The following is a 14454-nucleotide window of genomic DNA, read 5'->3' on the forward strand; positions in this document are numbered from 1 at the left end:
CCCCCCGCGCGCGACCCTGTTGCCGAGCCTTCCCGTGGGCTCCCTCCCCTCCGCTGGCCCCTCGGCCCTCTCCTCCTCCCCTCACACATATCCACGCTGCTCCCTTCCGCCCCCCCCCCCCTTGCCGGCCTGCAGAGCTGGCTCGGATCGACCCGGCCGTCTCGGTCGTTTGCGATGTCCAGGTACGCCCCTCGCACAGGCACATGCACGCGCGCGCCGGCACCGGCGGCCTCCCGCTCACCTCGCGCGCCCTCGCGGCCCCGGCGGCCACAGAACACCCTGGTCAACACGGTCTTCCGTAAGTACGCCTCCGAGGACCTGCAGAAGCGCTACCTGCCCCGGCTGGCCACCAAGGCCGTCGGCAGCTTCTGCCTGTCGGAGGCCGGCTCCGGCTCGGATGCCTTCGCCCTGCGCACGCGTGCCGTTCCGCAGGACCCGGCCGCCGCGCCGACCGCCACCAGCTACAGCCTGTCCGGCACCAAGATGTGGATCACCAACGCCGGCGAGGCGGACGTCTTCCTGGTCTTCGCCAACATCAACCCCGAGCTGGGCTACCGCGGCATCACCTGCTTCGTGGTGGAGCGCGACATGCCGGGCGTGTCGGTCGGCCCGAAGGAGAAGAAGCTCGGCATCCGTGCCTCCTCCACCTGCCCGGTCATCCTGGAGAATGTCGTGGTACGTGGCCGCGCCCTGGAGGGCGTCTGTCTTCCGTCTCCCCTGCATCCTCCCATGTGTCCTTCCCCCCTCCCCTTGCGCGCCTCACTGCCCGGCCCTGGTCTCACTGTCCCTGTTGCCCTTTGGCCGTGTCCCCTCGCCGTGTTCTTTTCCTGTGCTCCTTCGCTGCGAACCTCTCTTGTCTTCCCCCCCCCCCTGCTCCTCTTCACTTGCCCCTCTCCACTTGCCCCCCTCTTCACTCGCCCCTCTTCACTTCCCCCCCCCCCGCCCCACACACACACACACACACACACACACACACGCACACCCTTCCAGGTCCCCCCCGAGAACATCCTCGGCGAGGTCGGCCGCGGGTATAAGATCGCCATCGAGATCCTCAACGAGGGCCGCGTCGGCATCGGCGCCCAGATGCTCGGCCTGGCCCAGGGCGCCCTGGATGCCACCATGCCCTACCTGTACGAGCGCAAGCAGTTTGGCCAGTTCATCGGCGACATGCCCCTCATGCAGGCGCAGTACGCCCAGGCGGCCGTCGAGATCGAGGGCGCCCGCCTGATGGTGTACAACGCGGCCCGCCTGTGCGAGCGTGGTGCCCCCTTCGTCAAGGAGGCCGCCATCGCCAAGCTCCAGGCCTCCCGCGTGGCCGAGAGCGTGGCCTCCAAGTGCGTGGAGATGGCCGGCGGCGTTGGCTTCACCCGGGACTTCCCGCTGGAGAAGTTCTACCGCGACGCCAAGATCGGCGCCATCTACGAGGGGACCTCCAACATCCAGCTCACCACCATCGCCAAGATCCTGGCCGCCGAGTACAAGCAGTAAAGGCGCTCCCTCGACACCGGCCCCTGCCGGCTGCCCGCTCGGCCGCCGCCCTGGGAAGAAGAGCACGGCACGGCACGGCCCCCCCCCCCTCCCTCGCCCCGCTTGGATCCGGCCCTCCATCGCCGTGGTCCGCCCGAGCATCCATGCGCAGGCGTGCTCCCCCCCCCCCCCCCCTCTCCCTCTCTCTCTCGTGCTCCCCGGCCCCCCGCCTCTGAAAGACCATCCTCGGGCCAGGGTCGGAGGGAAGACCGCGGCCGCGCGGGCATGCTCACGCGCACCGCAACAACAAAAAATAAAACACCGCACACCGCGCCTCCCTCTTTCTCCCATTGCGGCGCGCACATAGGAAGATTAAAAAAAAAACAGGCATATCCGCGCCGGGCCCTTCACGCCGGCCTTTGCCCAGCCCCCGGCGCACGGCCGGAGGCGCATCCGTGGGCACCTCCTCCACGAGGCGCGCCCATCAGGCGCGGGCCAGGGATGATGGGAGAGATTGCGGGCCCGGGGCAACGTGGCGGCCGGGCGCCCGAGGGGCGTCCACGACAGCAGGCCCGACGCTAGAGCGTCCCCCCCCCCCTCGCGGGGCGGCCAGCCCAGGGGGGTGGGCTGCGTGGGAGAGGGGGAATCTCAAGCCAGTTCTTCGGCCGGCTCGGCCGAGCCCCGAACCCTGGACTGCCGGTACTCCCCTCCATCCTGCTCCCCCCCCTCCCTCCCCCCTCCCCCTCCTGCTCCCTTTGCCCGGCGTTTCTCCTCGCCCCCGTCACGCTCCCAACGCCTCCCCCCCCCCCTGCCCGCCCACCCCGCGCTGGCATGCTTCGCTCCGCCCGCGCCGTCGGTGCCGCCGCGCTCCGGCACCTTGCGACTCCCCCCTCGCGGGCGGGTGTCGCCCTGTCGGACCCGCTCGGCTTGCTCCGGCGTCCGGGGCTCCTGCCAGCCGCGGGGCAGATCGTCCGGGCCCGGCACTCGTGGGCCGGGGCGCCGCCCTCGCGCGGGCCCCCCCCGCCCTCGACCGACGATGACAAGCAGATCCTCAAGCGCCGGCTGAAGTACCAGCAGCACGCGGCCACGGTCGCCGGGCCGACGCCGTTGCGGCAGCAGCCACAGCAGCCGCAGCACCGGCCGCACCACCCGCACTCGCACTCGCAGCATCAGCAGCGCGGGTCGCCTTCGCGTGGTGGCCGCAACGCCAATGCCGGTGGTGGTGGCGGCGGCGGCGGCGGCGGCCATGGCGGCGGCTACGCCGACCGGCGCGGTGAGCGGGGCCCTCGCGCTGATCGCGGAGGCCGCACCGCCCATGGCGGCCCTCGCACCCGCGAGGATCGCGGCCATCATGGCCAGCGCAATGGCCGGCCCGGCAGGACCGCCGACCGTCCGGCGGATATCCCCCCCCACGGCCGGGACACCATCCCCTCCGGCCCGACGCCGGATTGGGTCAACCGCCTCCCCACGCCGAACATCCCCACCACCCTCATCACGCCGGACCTGCTGGCCCGGATGGGCACGCGGGCGGCCGGCACCGCGGCCATGGCCTCTCTTGCCACGGTGGCTCCCCGGTTCGGGGGGTCATCTCGGCCGGGCTCGGGCTCGGGCTCGGGCTCGGACGTGGGCCCGCGCGCGCGGCCCCGCTCCCCGGGCCCTCCTGCTCGCGGTCCCGGCCCCCGCGCCTCGGGCCCTGCCGCTCGCAGCCCGGCCCCCGGCCCGGTCATCTACGAGCCGGAGTTCCCGGAGTTCATCACCCGCGGCAAGCTGTCGCCCACCGACCGCCTGCGCATGGTCCCCGACTTGCGTACCATGGTGCCGGACTTCGCCGCGACCACCCTCTCGCCCGTGCTCATCAAGGTCCTCCGCCAGCGGGGCATTTCCATCCCCTCCAAGCCGCAGTCCACGTCGCTGCTGGCCGCCCTCTAGTGCGCCCGCCCCCCCCCCCCTGCCCCCCTGCCGACCCCCTCCTCGCGGGCCGGCCCGCCGGCCCCGGCCCGGCCACATGCGCTGACCTCCCTCCTCCCGCCTGTCCCCCCCCCCCTCGTGCAGCGGCTTCGACGTGGCCATCGGGTCCACCCTCGGCAGTGGCAAGTCCCTGACGCTGGTGCTGCTGATGGTGCAGAAGATGATCGCCGCGCGTGTCCTTTCCCTGCCGTCGGCCGTGCGCCGGACCCTGGAAGCGGACCTGGCCGGGCCCGAGGCCGAGCTCCTGGCCCAGACGTCGGCCGTGGAGCTGGAGCACCAGAAGCGCGTCCGGTTCTTCCGGGAGCTGGAGCGCCTGGGCGCCGCCCCGCCGCCCGGGGCCCCGGGCCCCGGCGCCGCCGGCTTCCCGGAAATTTGCCACCTCCCCCTGCGGCAGATTTGCGTTGTCCCCTCGCAGCAGCTCCTGGCCCAGCTGACCCGGTGGACGTGCGATCTGTGGTTCGCGGCCGACGCGGCGCTCATGGCGGCCGTGCGCAGCCGCTGCCCGGACTTCGACCTGGCCGGGTTCCTGGCCCGCGCGGCCAGCACCCCCGCCTCGGTGTCCGCCTGCGAGGCCGACGGTCTGATTCCCCCGATGCCGGGCAGCGCGTCGGCCGGGGAAATGCGCTTCTGGGTGCAGGCCCTGGCCCGGGGGGTCGGCGGCCCGGGCGGGCCATCTGCCCCGGGGCCGAGCCCGGCCCCGGCCTCCTCCCTGTCCATGCTGGATGAGCGCGACGCCTTCCCCGAGACCGCCAGCGCCGGCCAGTGGGTCGAGCTCTCGGACGATGAGGGCACCCTCACCGATGAGGACCCGGAGTCGGGGCTGGCCATGGCCGACGGCCACAGCGATGGCGATGGCGATGCCGATGCCGATGCCAATGGCGATGGCTTGCCCGGGCCCTGGCCCAGCCTCGATGATGCGCGGGCGTCCAACCCGATCCCGGCCCCGGGGTCGGCTCCGGCGGCCACCCCGGCCGCGGCCACCCTCCTGGACCCGGATGCCTTCATCGCCGGCGGCCTGGCCCCGGCCATCGGGGCGCCCTTCACCCTGCTGGTCACGCCGACCATGCTGCAGGACCTCCTTGATCGGGATGAGCTGCCGCTGGGCCGTGTCCAGCTGCTGGCCGTGGACGAGGCCGACGCCGTGGTCCGCCCCGTGGGCCGGTATTCCACCAAGCGCACCAACAGCAAGCACCACCTCCATCCGCCCAAGGGGGCTCTGGCGCTGAAGGCCATCCGGCCCCTGGTGGACTTCCGCTGCCAGACCGTTGTCACCAGTGCCACCTTCAACAACCCCACGCGCTATGACTTGCGGTGCGTTCGCGCCCCTCCCCGAGGTGGGCCTTGTCTGATGTCTTGCTCTCCTCCCTCCCTCCTCTAACCTGAACCTCGCCCTCCCCCCCGTCCCCGGTGTACCGCCGTACGCACACGCACGCACGCACAGCGGGATGGGCTGGCTCGCGCGCCCCCTCTACCAGTCGGACCTCGGCCCCAACCGGTCCTACCTGCAGGAGGGCATCGTCCAGTACTTCGTGCCCATTGAGGACCTCATGCGCTCGGACCCGACCCTGGACGAGATTGATCGCATCCTCCTCCAGGGCGCCGGCGGGGAGGCCGACGCCACGGGCCCGGTCCAGGAGGACTTCGACGAGGAGGTCATTTCCCCCGAGCAAATGGCCATCCTCCTGAAGAAGGACCCCTCCCTGATGTACACCCCGCCGCCGGGCACGCCCGACGACCCGCAGCAGCAGCCGCAGCAGCAGCAGCAAGACCCCACCGGGCACGCGGGCCACCCCCAGGAGGACGCCTGGTCCACCGACAGCGACGAGGACGCCTGGTCCACCGATGGGTGGGGCAGCGACCTCGACCTCGACGACTTCCCCCGCGAGGATGTCGACGCTCTGCTGGACATCAGCCGGACCTTCCCGCCGGAACGCCTGCGCGAGCTGGCCGTCATCGGCCGGTCCATCAGCTCCTACCAGCCCACCTCGGCCATCCTGTGTGTCGGCGAGCAAATCAGCGTCCCGCGCTTGGTCGACACGCTGACCCTGCTGAACCGCATCCATGGGCTCGGCTTGCCGGTGGTGCACAATCTGGATGAGCTGCTGCTCCACTCGCGGCCGATGCTCTTCCAGCCGGAGCTTCTGACCCGGCACCGGACCCCGATGGACCAGCTGGCCGGGCGGATTGACCGCGCGGCCGGCGACCCGGCCTCCGGGGCCCCGGGCCCGGACGCCGAGTTGGACCTGGACCCGGCCGACATCGGGTCCATGGATGCCCATACGCTGGATCGCTTTGCCCGGCGGGCGTCGCAGCTGAATCGCCCATTCCCCGGGCCCGGGCTCTTTGTGGCGCGGAATTCCACCGTCCGCGGCCTGGACACCCGCGGCCTGAGCCATGTTTTCATTTACGACCTGGACACGTCCAGTGCGTCGGCCCGAATGGCCTTCCCTCCTTTTGCGCGCGCGCGCACACACACACACACACACACACACACACACACACACCGCCCCCTCCCCCCGGTGCCATGTGCCTGCTAACACCAAACCCATCGGCGCACGCCCACACACCAGCCAACCATCACGCGCAGTACCTCCACTCGATTGGTCGCCTGTGTCGGCGCCCGGGCGAAACCGGCGTCAGTGTCCTGTACTATGGCACCCCGGATGCGGCGTATGTTGACCGCCTGCGCAAGGACCTCTCCCTGGCCGAGGCAGATGGCGCGCTGGACGCCCTTGGCCCGGCCGCCGGTGCCGGCCCCGGCCAGGAGGATGAGGATCAGCAGCAGCAGCAGCAGCAGCCCCAGCTGCCCGAGTGGGTGCTCAAGCGGGAGTTGGAGCTGCAGAAGCGGCGCGAGAGTGTTCGCCGCCGCCGGGCTCTATTTGCTTAGCATCGCCATGCTGCCTGGGTCCGTCTCCCTCTCCTTCGCTGCACGCCTACCCCCCCATAGATAGAATAGATAGACGCACGCGGACTCGCGCACGAGAAGCAACGCGCCGCTCACTGAGCAGGCATGGGTCCCGGGGGGATGGGACGCCGAAAGAAAGAGCGGCCGGGGGGAGCGACGACGGAGGAGGGACAGCCAGCCCAGCGGCTGTGTGGGCTGCCGCCGACGGCGGGGGCGCACGCACACACAAACACAGGCACGCTCCTGCAGGCGGTGCACTTGCTGCGGCACCGGAGAGAGAGAGAGAAAGGCCGGCAGAGGGGGAGAGAGGGGACCATTTCCTGCGCCCTGGCGAGAAGAGCCCCCCGCGAGGGGGGGACTTGACAGAGAACGGATATACACACGGAAAGGCATAGTACATTTGGAAGTACACATCTATAGAAAAAGGGGGGGGGGCATTGGCATGCGCACACACCAGCACACGGGCGGTGCGCACACGCGAAACTCTGAGAAAGGGAGAGAGAGAGAGAGAGAGAGAGAGAGAAGGGATGTGGGACCGGTGCCGGTGCCCAAGCAAGCATGGGGCCCCACCCAAAGGGCACGCCGGCCACATGGGGGGAGAGACGGGGCACGGGAGAACACAAGGCCCTGCCACGAGGGAGGAAGAAGAGGAAAAGCGAAAGAAGCCTAGGAAAGGGCGCGCCCCGGCGCAGGCGGATCCACGGGAAGACCCGCCGTGCCGCGACGACGGCGGCATACACCGCAAAAGGGCAACACCAGACATCCATGCGCACGCCCCTCCGGCAGGGGGGTAAAGAGAGGCACAGACCGGAAGGGCGGGCACCGGGCATCCGGGGCGCCTCGACAGCGCCCCATGCGCATCAGCGCACCACGACGAGCACGCGCAACCACGGACGATAGGGGGGCGTGGCCGGGAGGGAGGAAGAGAGAGAGAGAGAGAGGAGAAAGAAGACCGGCCCCCGGGGAGGAGAGGACCCCCTCGTCCCAGGGCGCCAGGCCGCGCCTCGCCCCTTGGCTCCCCTTTACGCGAAGAAGTACTGCGAGTCGCGAACCGCCGACACATCGAAGGTACCACGGTCCGGCACCGGGCGGATGTACAGCTTCCGGTAATTCGACAGGACCGACGTCACCAGGACATTGTTCACCCGGGACAGATCCAGATCCAGGTCCGACACCACCATGTTGTCGTGCAGCGGCAGATCCCGCACAACCTCGCGCGAACGGCGTGACCGCTCCCGGCGCTGCGCCTGGCGCATGGTGTTCATGGCCCGGAAGTCCGCGTGGCGCTCCAGACGCTGGGCATCCTCCACCTCGGACGCCGAGTACAGCGGGTGCGGAATGCGCGCAAACGAGTCGGCCAGCGTCCGGACCGGATGCACCGACAGCACCTGGGCCAGATCCGCCTCGCCAGGGGCCAGCACCGAGGACACATCCACCCCGGCGTGGAAGTTCCACAGCTGGTTGCTTGGGTCGGACGACTTGCCCGACACGCCGGCCTGCGTGCGGCCCTCCTCCGAGAGGGAGCCGCCGGCCTCGTCCGAAGTCATGGCCCCGGAGGCCGACGGGTCCACCAGGTCATCCTCATCCGGGCCGAGCTCGCCCTCCATCATGAGGTCCGAGTCCCCGACCACGGACATCTCACTGCCGACGGCCCCGCCGAAGCCGGACGCCGCCACCGAGGCCTCCTCGTCGTGATCGCCGAAGGCGCGCACCGCGTTGCGCACGTGCGCCGGCGGGTAGCTGCTGTGCACGATGTGCGACGAGTACCGGCTCAGCAGCTCCGAGCGCAAGTTCTCCATGATCGGCTGCGAGTGCAGCTTCACGAACTGATCACGAATGACATGGTTCAGCGCGTCCACATCCGACGGGTGTGTCCAGTACGAGTCGTGCACCGAGGCGAACTGGATCGGCTTCTCGAGCTGTCGCCGTGAAAGAGAGCCGCGAGGCGCCGAGGTGCCGCGGGCGGGAGATGAAGAGGGAAGGAAGTGTAAGTCATTGCGGTGAGTGGCTGTGCAAAGGGAAAAGCGACATCATGCAGGTGTGTATGCCCCCCCCCCCCCCCCCCCCCCGGCACCTCGGCGCCTCGCTCCAGACGTACATCACGCGCGCACGAAAGCGCCGTCATCAGCATATGCGTCGAATCCAGCGAATGGATGAAGTTCGGCGGGAAGGCCGCACGCTGGCGCCGGACATTCACGAGCGCCTGGGCGCCGGGGTCCATCACCTGAACCGTTTGGATGGTGGTGCGGATCTGCACGCGCGCCGGTCCAACGACGATGGCCATCGCACGTCATGCCCCGCCGCCGGGGGGAAACAAAAAAGACACCGCACAGGAGGGGGAGAAAGGGCCAACAAGCAATCGGTCAGTGAGGGGCCGCGCGCGCGCGCGCACACACACACACACACACACAGACACAACGGGACCAAGACCCCAAAAAGCAAGCAGCGAGGAGAGCGTGCCGAGAGGGAGGCAAAAGAAACAAGCCCCCCCCCCCCCCCCCCCCCGCCCAGGGGACGGGGAGGGGAAAAAAGAAGGAACAAGGGAAACCAGCACAAACCCACGCACCGTCCGAAGGCCACCCTTGCGGTAGGGCTGCACAATGGGCAGACCCAGCGGCGTGGTCCAGATGACCTCGCTGGTCCCGTCGGCCGGGCGCAGCTGGTTCAGCAGCGGCCCCGAGCCGGCCACCCCGCGCAGGGTCTCCTCATGGCGATCCATGACCGTGCGCAGGACCTGCTCGCGCATGCGCGACCGCGACACCTCCTCCGCCGCATCCGACAGCCAGTTCTGGATCTCACGCGCGCCCTGGAACATTTGCTGCAGCGAATCGAACACCTTTCGCGTCAGGTACCAAGACACCCGGTAGAAGTCCCGCTCCGGGACCATGCTCTCCTCGCGCAGGCGGTTCTCAATTTGCAACCGCGCGCCGATGAAAGTCACACCATAGACATTGGTCATGACCGTCTGCTTGACCACCTTGCGGGACACCCGGCCAGACATCATGGACGCAATTTCCCGCAAGTTGGCCGGCGTGCTGGGATCCTCCAAATCCTTGCGGATCAAATCCTCCACCACATTGGCCACAGCCAGGTAGACATCCTGCGGGGTGTCGCTGCCGACCAGGTTCACCGACATGGCACCGGCCACATCGCCACCCAGCGCCGCGTAATGCTGCAGCCCATTGCAACTGCCATCCTGGTGCACCGGCAGCCGGCACTCATACTCCTCCGGCCGGTCCAGGGCCATGGCATTGGCATACTCGATGGTGGTGGCCAGCACCTGCCACGGGTCTTCGGTGTCCTGCCACCAGGTGTGCTTCAGCGGATCGGCCGCCGTGGCGATCAGCCTGTCCCGCATGCCGTCCACAATTTCCACACGCTCCGAAAAGGCAATCTTATCATGGCCCAGGACATTCGACAAATGCACCTTCAGCCAGAAGAGGCCCCGCTCGCCCAAGGGCCGAGCCTCATCAAAGAGCAACAACCCGCGATTCAGATCGTTGCCCAGATGATTCAGATGCGGCGGCACCGGGTACGCCCGGCCACGGAAGTCCAACGTATGCGGGAAGTACAACGGACCCGAGGCATAGGCGCGCGCCACTTCCAGCGTGTAATTCGTCGAACACCGCAAGGCATGACGCTCGCGATTGATCTTGATGGCCTGCCGCGTGTCGGCCGTCAATTGCCGGCGCATCATCGCCGACAGGGACGTCATGTCGGCCGGCATCTCCGGCAGGGGGATGTCTTTCCGGTCCGGGATGGCCGCCACCCCGCCGCCATTGTTCCACACGGCCGATGCCACATCCAACACGCGGGTGTTGATGCGCCAGCGGGTTTGGCCCAGGACATCCAACGCCGCCAGGACCTCCGTCAATTGCCCGGCATACGAAGCCGCGCGGAGCATTTGGAATTGCAAGCGCGACCCGCGAATGCGCATGCACGGCCGGTCCTGCGTCAAGTACCCGCCGGAGTTGTACGTCAGCCATGGCCGCGGCGGGACCAACATCGGCAGCAGCCGCCCCGGCAGCAGGGTATTCAGGGCCTTGGCCTGGGAAAGGATCTCACTCAATTGCGCATGCGGCCGAATGACTCCCACTCGCCGGCCCGCCACAAAGGCATACGTATGGTACCAGGCCGGCACCGTTTCGAAGACCGTGCTCCCATCCGGCCGAGTCACCGGCACATCGATGTAGGCATTGGACAGGAGCAAGTGCAGCAGGACACTGCCCACACGCGCGCGCACCACCCCCGGCCACACGGGACGCCAATTGCCGAAGTTCGACCGGAGATTGTGCTCATGGCTGCTCATCAGCCGCCGGAGGCTGGTGTTGAACATGCGCGAAGACCCGAGGATTTGCCGGATGCGCTGGTCCGACAAATTCAAATGCGCACGATGGCGCTTCAGCTTCAGGCCATTGTACGTGCTTTCCAGCGCACTGCCAATGGCCAGCATCAAGTGCGTCGACCGCATGCCCAGCGACGGCCCCGCGCCATAGTGACTGATGAACTCATTGAGCAGGGTGTCCACCGTCAGCTCCGGCTTCAGGAGGCTCAGGAAGGGCACATGCGACTCGGAGGCCGCCCCGGCCGATGCACCCTCCCCCTCGCGGATGGACTGGATTTCCCGCTCCAATGCCGGCACCAGGGCCGCCCGCCAGCCGGCCATGATGGTGTCCAGCTGCTGGCTCCGGGGCAGGGCATTCTCATGGCGTCGATCATGCCGGGCCAGCATGGCCGACATCATCTCCACCTGCTCCTGCCGACGCTCGGCCGAGTGCATGGTATCCAGCACCGGGCGCAGGTTCCGCCGCATCTGCTCGATGGAGGGGGTGCTGAATTCCGACAGGCGAATCCGCTCCAGCAGCGGATCATTCGACTGGGAGGACTCGGCACCGAGCCACTCATTGTTCCCCAGCGAGTCGGCCGGCAGCGAAGACGAGGAGGAGGACCCGGGGGACAGGTCCATTCCGGCGGAAGACCGATCCATGGACCCCCCCCCCGGGCCCGAGGCCACCACCCGATGGCTCAGGCGCTGGAAGTCCGGCATCGGCTGTTTGTCACCGCCCCCGAAGGCCGGGCCCAGGTCCGAAGACAGGACATCCAGATCGTCAAACAGGCCGGAGCCCCCGATCCCGGGGTATTCCCGGATGTGCCGCGTGTCGGTCACCATGTCACTGCAGGCGGCGAAGGACTCATACGCCGCCTGGATTTGGCGGGATTCCTCCTCGGAAAAGCGGCTGGACTCCCAGAACCCCCGGACCGGTAGCTGGCAATCGAACATCGTGGCAAACAGCCGATGAAGATAGTCCTCCACGGCCCCGGGCTCGGCGGCGAAGGCGGCCTTGGCCAAATTCACGAACGTAGCCGGCGTAGGCTCGACATTGGTGTGGCGCATGAGGTGGATCACGTCGAAGGCGTTGGCGATGCCTCCACGCTCCACATGGGCCTCAATCATGGAGTGGAAGATTCTCGGCGTGAACTCGTACTGCATGGATCGCAGCCGGTTGAACAGGAAAAAGGCTCGCACCATCATGCCAGTGCGCAAGCAGGCGTCCATCATGGCCAGTGTCTCCTCGGCGCTGGCCGCACGGAAGTGAGTCAGAGGGGGAGGGGAGGGGGAGGGGAGGGGGAGGGGAGGGAGAGCAGGGGAGCAAGGAGAGCAAGGAGAGCAAGGAGAGCAAGGAGAGCAGGGGAGCAAGGAGAGGAGGGGGGCAAGGAGAGCAGAGAGAGCAGAGAGAGCAGAGAGAGCAGAGAGAGCAGAGAGAGCAGAGAGAGCAGAGAGACAAGAGAGAGCAGAGAGAGCAGAGAGAGCAGAGAGAGCAGAGAGAGCAGAGAGAGCAGAGAGAGCAGAGGGAGCAGAGGGACAGAGAAGACAGGAGAAAAACATATGTCAGTCGTCGCAACAGGACCCGAGAAAGGCCAAAGATCGATATGGGGGAAAAAAAGAACCCGCAAGACGGGACACCTACTTGATGGACATGTTTTCGAGTGTGCGCTCGGAATTCCGATCAAACTGCAGGCCGTCCCCCATGGCGATGGGCTCGTCGTTGACCGACAGCGGTGCATACGCCGCGGCGGGGAACGGCGACGAGTTGGCCGCCGCAGTGGCGGTCGCCTGCTGGTGATGGAAATGATGGTGGTCCTTGTTCGAGTGCGACCCGAGCATGCGCGCCTCCGACAGCATTTGGTTGTATGCATCGTGCGAGGTGGGCCCGGCCGAGTCGAACCCCGTCGACGCATAGAAGGGGTGGGGCACATGCGCCGGCGAAGCGCCCGACGACTGTGCCCGCAACACCAGGCGACTGGCCACTAGCGGCCGGTAGTCCGCGGCGAGACGCGCCACGAGGGCCGTGCCTGGCGACTGCCCCGCATTCCGGAAGATGTGAAGCATCGCGAGCGCGGGCTAAAAGGGGAGGCGAGGAGGAGAAGAAGCAGAAGCAGAAGAAGACCCGTGGGACCAGGACAAGGGGCAGGACAAGCAGGAGGTCAGGGGCCATCCATGCCCGCGCGCGGAGAGAAGCCAACGCAGAAAAAGAAACACACCTAAGCACACGAGAGGCGAAGAGTAGTCACCGGGAAACGCAAAGGGAGGATGATGGTGGCTGCGTGGCGGCGGGAGGGGGAGGGGGGGGGGAGGAAGAGACGGGGAGAGATGGGGAGACGGGGAGAAGATGAAGGAGGGGGCGGGGGCCTACTCTCCGGCCGAGGAAAAGGTGCACAAGCAGAGGGGGGAAGAGGAAGGGAGGAACGTGAGGATACTCTTGGCGCGGCTCCCGGCCGGCGGCGGGATTGGCTCTGCCCACCCGCCGAAAAAGCTCCCCCACCACCCCCACCGCCGCGCCCCATGCGCCAAGGAGATCCGGCCCACTCGCCGTCAACCAGGTGAGTGGGATATACCCATAACACCCGCCCACACACGCACACGCACACGCACACGCGCGCGCACACACACACACGCACGCGCACACCCCCGCACAGGGCTACCGCAAACCGCGCCAAGATCCCCGGCGCAGCCGGCATACGCGTGGGTCCAGAGGCCGGGACGGCGCCAGTCAGAAGCCCGCTGGCAGATGCCACGTGCGGAACCATCCCGGTCCCCGCGCGCCTTGCCCGGCGGCTAAGCACGGCCGCCGACAGCGGCGGGAAAAAGCGGCCGCGTGGGGTCCCGGCCCCCCCCCCCCCCCCTCAGCCCCCTCCGTCCAGTGCGAGCCCAGGGACGCCAGGATGCGCGGCCCCAGGCCCACCAGCCCCGCCTCCCGGCCCCGCCACTCCCGCAGGGAAGACACTCGCCGAAAACTCACCCACACCAGGTATTGACGACCCCCCCAATCGGCTCGATCATGTAAGTGGGCCCGGCGCGCGCACACGCCCCCCAGCTCAGCCACATGGCGGCTGCCCCAGGTCCCCCCCTCTGACACGGGCGGCCGAGCCCGCCGGGGAACCCCCCGCCGCCTCTGCCCCTCGCCGCACACAGGAGACCATGCCAGGTTTATGCCATGCCACGACCGCCGCCAGGCTCAGGGAACGAGGAAAGAGGCCGCCTCCCGCCGCCGAAGTGGCCGCCGGGGGGCACCGAGCCCGGCCCCAGCCGGAACGGATGAACCCTTGGCTAGGGTATCGGGTATCATGTGCACGAGTGCCAACGATGGTGTGGAGCGCCATCGGGCGTCCGTCGGACCCTCCTGCCGCCGTGCGTGCGGCCCGCCTCCCCCCCCCCCCCCCCCCTGCCCCCAACCGGCCGATTGTGGCCGATGCCCCCGCCCGGGCCCCCGGCACGCCGCGAGGCCAGTCCCAACGCACGCACGCGTGCCCCCGCCGCCCCCACCGTCCCCACCGCCCCCACCGCCCCCCGCACCTCGCGCGTGCCCCTCCGCTCCTCGACCGCGGACAGCCCCACCCGCCCCCGGGTGCCTCTTCCCCACGAGCACCCGCGCCGGCCGGGGAGCGGCTGCCCGGCCCAACCCACACCCGCAGACGAGATCCCGGCCCCGGGGCCAGTGCCCCGGCGAATGCGCCGCCAGCCAAAGAGCCGCAGCGCCGGGGCATGGCGCCGCCCACGCGCCGCAGCCACACCTCGCCGCGGACCGCCGCTCCCTCCCCCTCCTCCTCCCCCT

At 68.8% G+C, this 14454-nt stretch overlaps 4 protein-coding genes across 4 annotated transcripts in view; 3 read left to right on the plus strand and 1 right to left on the minus strand.

Moving 5' to 3' along the window:
• H696_04700 (acyl-CoA dehydrogenase) overlaps positions 1 to 1488 on the plus strand; it is a gene marked incomplete at both ends in the record, with an annotated part of 2620 nt that extends 1132 nt beyond the window's left edge. The window contains 3 exons of the mRNA XM_009498562.1: positions 138 to 182; positions 274 to 675; positions 991 to 1488. Coding sequence (XP_009496837.1) covers positions 138 to 182; positions 274 to 675; positions 991 to 1488 — 945 coding nt within the window. The remainder of the gene's footprint in view (positions 1 to 137; positions 183 to 273; positions 676 to 990) is intronic.
• Positions 1489 to 2277: 789 nt separating this feature from the next.
• On the plus strand, positions 2278 to 6420 carry H696_04701 (hypothetical protein). The gene is made up of 4 exons (XM_009498563.1): positions 2278 to 3395; positions 3520 to 4746; positions 4877 to 5859; positions 6006 to 6420. Exons 1-4 carry the CDS (start codon positions 2299 to 2301, stop codon positions 6320 to 6322), a joined length of 3624 nt encoding a protein of 1207 aa, XP_009496838.1. The 5' UTR covers positions 2278 to 2298; the 3' UTR covers positions 6323 to 6420.
• An 824-nt stretch (positions 6421 to 7244) lies between these two features.
• H696_04702 (hypothetical protein) lies at positions 7245 to 12955 on the minus strand. Its single transcript, XM_009498564.1, has 5 exons — positions 12884 to 12955; positions 12310 to 12743; positions 8907 to 11919; positions 8439 to 8591; positions 7245 to 8259 (listed from the first exon to the last, which is right to left on the minus strand). The coding sequence occupies exons 2-5, from the start codon at positions 12729 to 12731 to the stop codon at positions 7363 to 7365; spliced, it is 4485 nt and encodes a 1494-aa protein (XP_009496839.1). The 5' UTR covers positions 12732 to 12743; positions 12884 to 12955; the 3' UTR covers positions 7245 to 7362.
• Positions 12956 to 13985: 1030 nt separating this feature from the next.
• The window catches only part of H696_04703 (hypothetical protein), a gene marked incomplete at its 5' end in the record, with an annotated part of 3580 nt that continues 3111 nt past the window's right edge, over positions 13986 to 14454 (plus strand). The window contains one exon of the mRNA XM_009498565.1: positions 13986 to 14030. Within this exon, the coding sequence (XP_009496840.1) occupies positions 13986 to 14030 (45 nt within the window). The remainder of the gene's footprint in view (positions 14031 to 14454) is intronic.

The sequence above is a fragment of the Fonticula alba genome (assembly GCF_000388065.1).
Source record: "Fonticula alba strain ATCC 38817 unplaced genomic scaffold supercont2.8, whole genome shotgun sequence".
Taxonomy (NCBI): domain Eukaryota; order Rotosphaerida; family Fonticulaceae; genus Fonticula; species Fonticula alba.

Coding starts and splice junctions, on each gene's coding strand:
- H696_04701 (XM_009498563.1), top strand. CDS start 2,299: ATGCTTCGCTCCGCCCGCGCCGTCGGTGCCGCCGCGCTCCGGCACCTT. Junction 3,396..3,519: donor TCGCTGCTGGCCGCCCTCTA/GTGCGCCCGCCC, acceptor CCCCTCGTGCAG/CGGCTTCGACGTGGCCATCG. Junction 5,860..6,005: donor TTACGACCTGGACACGTCCA/GTGCGTCGGCCC, acceptor CCCACACACCAG/CCAACCATCACGCGCAGTAC.
- H696_04702 (XM_009498564.1), bottom strand. CDS start 12,731: ATGCTTCACATCTTCCGGAATGCGGGGCAGTCGCCAGGCACGGCCCTC. Junction 11,920..12,309: donor CTCGAAAACATGTCCATCAA/GTAGGTGTCCCG, acceptor CCGTGCGGCCAG/CGCCGAGGAGACACTGGCCA. Junction 8,592..8,906: donor GCAAGGGTGGCCTTCGGACG/GTGCGTGGGTTT, acceptor GCGCGCGTGCAG/ATCCGCACCACCATCCAAAC.